The sequence below is a fragment of the Podarcis tiliguerta genome, assembly GCF_965153285.1.
Source record: "Podarcis tiliguerta genome assembly, chromosome: 13".
NCBI lineage: Eukaryota > Metazoa > Chordata > Lepidosauria > Squamata > Lacertidae > Podarcis > Podarcis tiliguerta.
Window position 1 is genome coordinate 29,428,729 of NC_139546.1, and position 9,435 is coordinate 29,438,163.

Genomic DNA, 9,435 nt, shown 5'->3' on the forward strand with positions numbered 1-9,435 from the left:
ATAGTGTTTCCTCTGCAGCGGTTTTTATGGTATAAATAAATAAAGTGACCCTAGTTTGACCTATATGTATTTCTTTATTTATGTGTTATTTACTATTTCTGTGATATCTTCAAAGCAGCAAGAAAATTTAATGTGCTTAATAATTATTGACATTTATTGGATTAGCTTGGAAAATGTCTTCTGGACTTTTTGCATGAATCACTAAATAAACTTAAAATATATTTCTGATTAATTGAACTAACCATGTGATGTTTTTAGTCAGATTTAGTGGATCTGAATCATTATTGCATATTGTACATGCATGATGATAACACTAATTTCCAAAAGGATGGCACTGTCACTATTACTGGGAAAGCCAGCCAGAAGGGTGGGTTGTCAATAATAAATTATTATTAAATTATTATGTGTTCATCAGAGAGGCCAATAGAGAGCTCTGCAAGTTCCACTATAGTGTTATTAATATAGTTTTTCCAATCATTATTATTGTTTGCAGAGTTCCAAACTACTATATGTCTGAATCAAAGATCCTCCTGTTGCTTCTTGAAATTATTTTGCACAGATTCCTACTTTGGCTTTATCAAATCGGTTTGCACATCTTACTAACATTATATTTGTTTAAAAATCACATTTATTTTGTTTTATTTATTGTTAGGGTTCCAAGTCCCTGGATGTGTGGGTGAACAACAATTCCGTTGGCATCAGGAGTATCTATTTATTTTCATTGACACTTATTCATTTAGATTTTATAAACCAAATCTTGTGGACTGTGCCCCTGACTCAGCTTATCTCATGACATTAGCTGAGCCTCTGTTGAATAAATCACATATTGAACCTTAATGATCTCCCCTGTGTTTTGATTCCCCAGTTTCTCCTAGTACAACCTTCTTCACATAATGCTGAAACTCATAAGCAATTTCATAGCATCTCTATTACTTGCAGACATATGAATAGGGGTGACTCCATGTCCAACACCAGAGCCCCTTTGGATACAAATCCTTTGTCATCTCATATTATTACTAGGAGACAATAACCATTGATTCTCCATTCAGGAGACTGTAGGGTTATTCTCCATCAAAGGTAATACTTTAGGTGCAGGTTTCTGGAGTCACCATTTCATTATAGCTCTTTTCTTACTCTTGTCTCTGTGTTTATTTCTGGATTTAAAAGCAGAATCACTGAAGGTTAATTTGTTCAATATAGAAGATAAGAAGGCATTCTTGGAGTAATAAGCAATAGACTCTAGCAAATGGAACAAAACACTTTTGGAAGAAAGAAAAATGGGGCTGGATCCTTTTTTCAATATTCTGCCTTCATGATTTCTAATGCTCAACTTATCATGGATTACTGATGATTTAAAAAGATAATGATGAGTTGAATGCTATATGTTGGTGATGGTTTAATAGACTTTTTTTTGCACTGAACTTCATTATTCATCTGAACAGATGCTCACCAAGGAGAAATAACTGTGCTTCTCTAAGATGACAGTTTTCAACTTGTTTTGTAATTAGAAATGGAAAGTTCCCAGCTAATTGGACTGTTGTGGTATAAAATGTGGAAATTTATTTATTTATTCTATTTCATAATATTTAGATACTGCTTGATTGTAGGGGGAAAAACCTGAAAGTTGTTTCCAAAAGGATAGCACACTAAAATTATCACTAACATATGTACATCATGATTTAAAACATACAGAAAGTTAAAACCACCATATAATAGACTAAAACAAATTAGAATTCATACAAATTTGCTACAATAAACTGCCATAAGATTATATCAATATGGCACATGACCATTGCAAAAATAAGAAAAGCAATCCTTATCCCTTTACTGGGTAAAGTATCCCATTTACTTCAATATGATTTACTTCTCCATAGACAAGGTTGGGATTTGAACTGTGGAAAATGTTTACATTTTTTAGTGATGCTGGACAGATGAAGTGATACTTGATAAAGTCCAATTGTCTATCTACAACCCAAATTTATGATTTGAATGTTGTGGGGGACCTGTAATGGGTATGTCAAGAGTTGTTTGAGGAAGTAATTTGATGACATGACTTTTAGTGGTCCTTAGTGAGCCTCAGTAGGATGCTCACATGGAGAAGAACAGCACAACAGTAACAGAATTTGTCCTCCTGGGCTTCTCACAGAATCCCAGAATACAGTCCCTTCTCTTCTTCCTTTTCCTCACTGTCTACAGCACAACTTGGTTGGGAAATCTCACCATTATAGTCACTGTGATAACCACCCACAGCCTGCATACGCCCATGTACTTTTTGCTAGCCAACTTGGCTGTCATAGACATCAGTGAATCGACAGTCACATCACTGAAAATATTATGGGACCTCTTCTCCCATACTCATACCATCTCCTACAATTGGTGTATTGCTCAGATCTTCTTCTTCCATTTAACTGGGGGTGCTGTGGTCTTCTTACTCGTGGTGATGGCAGTGGACAGATATATAGCCATCTACAAGCCACTGCGATATTTAGTTATAATGAACAGAGAAGTTTGCATAGGTTTGGTAGCTGGGTCATGGTTGGGTGGCTTTGCTCACTCCATTGTCCAGATTGGAATTCTCATTCAGCTGCCTTTCTGCCATTCCAACATCCTGGATAATTTCTTCTGTGACATTCCACAGCTCATCAAACTGGCATGTGCTGATACGTATATCCCAGAGTTGCTGATGGTTTGCAACAGTGGACTGCTCCTCACATTGATCTTCTTCATCTTGCTTGTGTCATACACTGTCATCTTGGTGAAGATTAGAGCACATGTCACAGAAGGGAAGAACAAAGCTCTTTCCACCTGTGCAGCACAAATCATGGTCATGAGCTTAAACTTTGTTCCAGGAATGTTTGTTTATGACCGACCTTTCAAGGTATTTCCAGGAGACAAGGTTGCCTCAGTCCTCTACAGCCTTTTAACACCAATGCTGAACTCAATAATCTTTACTCTGCGTAACAAAGATATGAAAAACAATGTTGGGAAAATAATGAGAAAACTTTTGCTTTTCAAAAGGACTTAACCATCACTTTGTGTTCATCACAGACACCCATAGAGGATGCAAGCTCTGGAACATTTTAAATAAAATATTTTCCAATCATTATAATTTGTAGGCTTCGGAGTTGTGATTCATCTGAATACAAAAGACCAATTTTGCTTCTTTGGATTATTATAAAGTAATAATGCAGCTTGCATAATATGATAGTTACTGTCAGTGCTGATTTTTTTTTAGAAAAAAAGGTGGTAGAACTCACCACAAACGCCTCCCTTGTTTTCTTTTAATGGCAATGATGCCCACCTGAGAGGCACCGGAACTAAGAGATGCTGGAACTGGCTCACACTCAAGGATGGGAATAGCATTTTCAAGCATATAGAAGGACAGGTCTTGCTGAAGTAGAGGCAGCATGGCTTCTGCAAGCATAAGACTTGTCTTAACAAACCTTTAAGCTTATTTGAGAATATCAAGAAGCATAGAGACAAAGGCAATCCATAAAACATTGTGTACTTATTTAAATAACAATAATACTTAAAGTTTCAAAATGTGCTTCACCAAATGTTCCTGATTAAACTTAGCAGGATAGGAAAAAGAAGAGACATCTTCTTTGTAAAATATGTCTTTAATGTGCATATAAGTTGTGTGGAGGTTTGCATTTGCATTTGCCTTGCAGAGAACTGTACCAGGTGCAAAAGGTGCTTGTGCAGTTCGAGCTGCAAAAAAGAAGATGGAGACTTTGGAATCAGCTACATTAGTAAAAAGAAAGAAAGAAAAGTGTTTTAAATGTGTTATAGCACTGTGACACCAGATGGCACTGTGGGGTTACATCTTTGGGCAATGTGATTTCCCATTAGGAGGTTTACAGTGCATTTCCCTGAAACATTTTTTTGATGTTTCTAGATTCAGCCTTTGTTTCAATGTTTTGTTAATTGATGACTTTGTTTCAATGTTATGTTAATTGACGACTCATCCTTGCATTTCTGGGCTTTCCTACAAGCTACCAGCATGTAGAAGAAACAGCTTGCTTATTGAGTTATATCAGGGAATTCTGCTCACATATCTCACATATTTTTGTAGATCTGGAAGCAAAGATTAGGGATAGTCTGTTCTCCCAAATGAAGGGAGGTAGCAACTGGAATCCCCCAATGTTTGGTATTAAACATGTGCTTTTGAACTTGTACATAAATGATCTAGTGTTAGCAGTGAGGGGTGGCTGTGGATACCAAATTGTTCAGAGAGATTAAAACAAAATAAATTGTAAACAGTTTCAAAGGATCTCTACAATTAAAATGGGCAAATGGGCAGTAGAATGGCTTAAAGCCTTAAAACAGGCTTAGAAAATTTTCTGGGCTAGGCCTATGTTCTGTCTCTGCAGCTGCTAGAAACTATTGTGGTGAGCACTGCTTCACTCAGTTCCTGGAAAAAACCAGCAGAAAACCTTAACAAAAATGCATGTACGGGAAATTCCAGGCATCTCTTAAAATTCAAAATTCCCCCCAGGATGCCATTTTAGGTCTCCGATTTCCTGGCATGTCTGGAATTTTCCAGGCATATGGCAAGCCTAATGCATCTGAGATTTCTTAATCCATACAAGCACATCTCTGCACACACACACCATCCATGTAAACAATGAGAATTATAATAGTTCAGGGATACGTGAGCTAGGCCAATGCACTTCTGGAGTGTCCCTGAGGCCTGAGGGTGTGGATGTTGTTGTGGCCTGGGTAGTCTTGAGCAGGGGTGGCCCATCCCATTTCACTGCTGCTTCCCACCCCTCACCCCACCCCCACTTCTGCTGCATGCCAAACTCAGCAAGAGGGGTGGCAGTCTGCAAGACGTTGACGCTTATCTTCTCCAACCAAGGGGCAGGGAAGATGAGCAGCAATGCCCTTCCATTCTGCTGAACTTGGCAGGAGGGGAGGTGTTCTGGTGGTGGTGGTGGAAGTGATGAGGTGGGTGTTGCATCTTGTGCTTCGGCCACCTGTGGTGGGTGCTTCACTCCGCCTCATGGATTGGTGTTGAGAACCAGACAGAGAGGCTTACATAGTTGCATTTGGCTCAGAGATTCCCCACTATTAGCTTACCTTCCTTCCTTACTTACTTACTTACTTACTTACTGTGTTTTTATCCCACCTTTTCTTCCAATGAGCTCAAGGTGGTATACAGTGGTACCTCGTGTTACATACGCTTCAGGTTACATACACTTCAGGTTACATACGCTTCAGGTTACATACGCTTCAGGTTACAGACTCTGCTAATCCAGAAATATTACCTCAGGTTAAGAACTTTGCTTCAGGATGAGAACAGAAATTGTGTGGCTGTGGCACGGCGGCAGCAGGAGTCTCCATTAGCTAAAGTGGTGCTTCAGGTTAAGAACAGTTTCAGGTTAAGAACAGACCTCCAGAATGAATTAAGTTCCTAACCCAAGGTTCCACTGTACATTATTCTTTCCCTTCCCCAAAAAACCTCCCCCAAACCCTGTGAGGTAGGTTAGGCAGAGAGACACCCAGTAAGCTTCATGGCTAAGTGGGAATTGGAACCTTGGTCTCCCATGCCTTTGTACAGCACTGTAAATCACTACCCCAAACTGGCTCCTGGCAATAAATGAACATACTATTTATCAGCTCCTGTCTTGAGACTTCAGTACATAGGTAATGCTCAGCAGACAACATGCTTTTCATTTGGTTTTCATAATAATTATTTTTATTACATTGAATCAATATTTTGCCAGCATTTTCAGTTATAATAGTAATATGTAGCAATATAAAAATGATACTAATAAAGAAATAATAATAATAATCCTTGTGTTTGCATTTCCTTTTTGCCTCTTGTGGTTGAAATAATTGATATATAATACCTTCAAGTACCACAGTGATTCATTTAAACTGCTAATTGAATATCAGTTACACCTTTAGGGTAGAATGAAATTATTTGCTGTGGGGAAAATGAAGAGAAGAGTGCTGATGAGAATGAATGCCATTTTTGAATCATACTAATAGAGTATAATATTATTAATTGAATCTTATTAATAGCTATGTTGGACATTTTAAACGTTGGGAATATTATTTATTTATTTATTTATACCCCGCCCATCTGGCTGGGCTTCCCCAGTCACTCTGGGCGGCTTCCAACAAAATATTAAAGTACAGTAATGCATCAAACATTAAAAGCTTCCCTAAACAAGGCTGCCTTCAGATGTCTTCTAAAAGTCTGGTAGTTGTTCTCTTTGACATCTGGTGGGAGGGCGTTCCACAGGGCAAGCGCCACTACCGAGAAAGCCCTCTGCCTGGTTCCCTGTAACTTGGCTTCTTGCAGTGAGGGATCCTCCAGAAGGCCCTCGGCGCTGGACCTCAGTGTCCAGGTAGAACGATGGGGGTGGAGACACTACTTCAGATATACTGGACCGAGGCCGTTCAGGGCTTTAAAGGTCAGCACCAACACTTTGAATTGTGCTCGGAAACTGTATGATGGGGCACTGCATACAGGATTAAGCACTGGACTGATCTATAAATCCCTAATACAGAAATATTTCATTATTCACTCCATGTTATAAAATTCTGCATATAAGTGCTTTGGAATTGACTCAGGAATGCTTTGTCATAATTTGACCCTTAGGGATACATACCTATTGTATGATGAACAATCTTTCCCATATATCTGTAGGAAATAGAAGTGTACTGAATAAATCTCTACCAGCAAGGAAAGAACATAAGAGTATGGCATAGGTAAGTGGCTTCCTAATTTCTCTAATACTTAAATTGAAACTTTTGAAAATTTAAGGAGTATGAAGTATTCTTTTCCTCTCAAACCCATGCCCAATCTGCTTCAAATGTTAAAACTATTCCATGGCCCACAGAACCGAAGAGCACAAAATTGACAAATTACTTATTGCTGTGATAAACAAATATGTGTTTTGTTTTCATCTCTGCAGCTATCTAAACGAGGCAAGACAGAGAACACGGAGGTCGATGGGACTATCCACATTGTTGTCGTTGGTGTTGATGTCTTTGATAAGCTGAGTTAATTTTTATTTTTTCCAAACACATCAGCGAGTATAAGAGAAAGAAAGGCATGAGGATGGGAGTTAAGGGTTTCCATGAGACACTGTGGGAACAGGTTACAGAGGAAAGACCTGAGAGAGGTACACATGATTCTCTTTTCTTTCCTACTTCCCTTGTTATCTGTACTCATGTGCCATCCACTTTCTTTTTTCCTTTGTGTTGGCCTAAAATTTATTCTACTAGGGAAGGATAGGGAATTTCCTTCTAAAACAAAACAATACAAAACAATACAATTATATAAAACTATACTTTGGGCTGTATCTAAAGTTGCATGCAGGGAGCTGTACTTGCAGAACTGGGCTTCCCATTCTTCTCTTATCACCTTGCGGTCTCAAAATTTGCTCTGATGGAGCCTTCAGTGCTCTGCAGCAGATGCTGGGGGGAGCACTACAGAGGAAAAGAGGGGTGCAAGCTGAAGTCTGTAATGTTAGCAGAACAGCAGCATTATAAAAAATGTTTCAACAAACATCAGCTATGCTTGTTTAAACCCAGAGACAAAGTGAAAAGAGTGGTGTAAAGATGGCTACTAATTTGAACCTTTTTAATAGTTTGTTACTATAGATCATGGCAACTCAATATAAAAATTGATCCCCATTATGCAATGTCTTGAATCTGGTCTTTATTCTTATCTTAAACACTTTAAATAAATTTTAAAATGTTTATATCCCATTAATTTCCAAATGAAAAAATGTTTTAAATTTCCTAAATATTCCATTTTGAAATCAAAAGCACACAAAAGTGCTCAAATTTGACTCAGTTCTGATTATCATTTAATTTATCCAAAGTTATAGCATCTTCCATTTGAAATTGTATTCTCATGCATATTTCCATGCATTATCCCACAGGAATCACCATCCACCATCTTTTGTGCTTAAATAACTTATGGTGTCCCTACCATTGTATCATGTAGAGATTTCAACAAAGAAGAAGAATTGTTCATCTTGCTGCTCTCCATTTATTCAAGTGACTGTATTAGTTGTACAGCATAATGAGGAACCAAACAAGGACTGTGAATGAATTTATACTCCTAGGATTCATTGGGACTAAGAGGATTGAACCGCTACTTTTCATTTTATTCTTCATCACCTACACTGTTGCTATGGTAGGCAACTTTATCGTTATTACCTTGGTGTGGTGTGAGAACAGCCTTCACAGCCCAATGTACATGTTCATTGCTAACCTGTCTTTTTTAGAGATTATATTCACCACCACAGTTATCCCTAAAATGCTATTCAATTTCATGAGTCAAAGAAAATCTATCGCCTTCCATAGTTGCATCCTGCAGGCTTACATCTATTTCTCAACAGGTTCCACAGAGTTCTTCCTTTTGGCTATCATGTCATTCGACCGCTATCTGGCCATTTGCAACCCTCTGAGATATGCAGCCATCATGAGCACACATGTATGTTTTCAACTTATAGCTGCCTCCTGGATGTGGGGCTTCTTTGCAGTCCTACCACCTACAATCCTGGTAGGCCAGCTGCCATTTTGTGGACCCAATTCCATCAACCATTTCTTTTGTGATGTTGACCCAGTTCTCAAGCTGGCCTGCTTTGATGTAAAGAAGATTGAGATTATTAATTTTGTCAATTCAGCCTTGCTCCTCCTAGGCTCATTACTGGTGACAAGTGTATCCTATATATTCATTATTGCAACAGTGCTGAGGATCCCCTCAGCAAAAGGACGACAGAAAGCATTCTCTACGTGTGCCTCTCACCTAATTGTGGTGACACTGTTCTATGGGAGTTCTATTTTCATTTATGTTCAGCCACAAAAAAATCACTCATTGGACCTCAACAAGGTAGCCAGCATACTGAACACAGTGATAACTCCATTACTGAATCCTTTCATTTATAGTCTGAGAAACAAGAAAGTCAAGGAGGCCCTGGACCATTTAGTCAGAAGAAAGATTTTCCCCTTAATTAACCTCAGAGTCCTGAAAACAGAAGAAGGGTCCCAACACTGTGTAGTATTAAATGACAATGTAAGTAAATGAAGATTATGTAGGGGTTTACATGCATGCATTGGAATGGGAAAGAAATATGGTTCAGCTGAAAGTTCTGGAAATATTCTGTAGGTCATTCTTTTTGGAGATATTGAACCTTAATTTCAGCTTTCAAACTAACTATTGAAATTCTCTGGTGTTTAAAACTTAAAATCCTCTTTCATGGATAACTCTCACAGTTTATTCTTTGAACAGCCACTGTCTTTCAACTCCAGATCAGTAAGTTGCTACAAAAACTATCCACTCATGACTCTTTGAGCTTGTTTGGAAACAGTAGCCTACAAATATGGTAGTTATTAACAATTTCTATAATTGGGAATCTAAAAAAGCCCCTGAAAACTATAATATGTTATTATTGGAAGGAGAAAATT

General features: G+C 38.2%; 2 protein-coding genes across 2 annotated transcripts; both read left to right on the forward strand.

Moving 5' to 3' along the window:
• Positions 1-2,092: 2,092 nt before the first annotated feature.
• On the forward strand, positions 2,093-3,025 carry LOC310662138 (olfactory receptor 4D1-like; the record flags this gene model as incomplete). Its single annotated transcript, XM_083408907.1, has 1 exon — positions 2,093-3,025. The coding sequence occupies one exon, from the start codon at positions 2,093-2,095 to the stop codon at positions 3,023-3,025; it is 933 nt and encodes a 310-aa protein (XP_083265033.1).
• A 5,022-nt stretch (positions 3,026-8,047) lies between these two features.
• LOC310662139 (olfactory receptor 6M1-like) lies at positions 8,048-9,055 on the forward strand (the record flags this gene model as incomplete). Its single annotated transcript, XM_083408908.1, has 1 exon — positions 8,048-9,055. One exon carries the CDS (start codon positions 8,048-8,050, stop codon positions 9,053-9,055), a length of 1,008 nt encoding a protein of 335 aa, XP_083265034.1.
• Between the last annotated feature and the right edge of the window lie 380 nt (positions 9,056-9,435).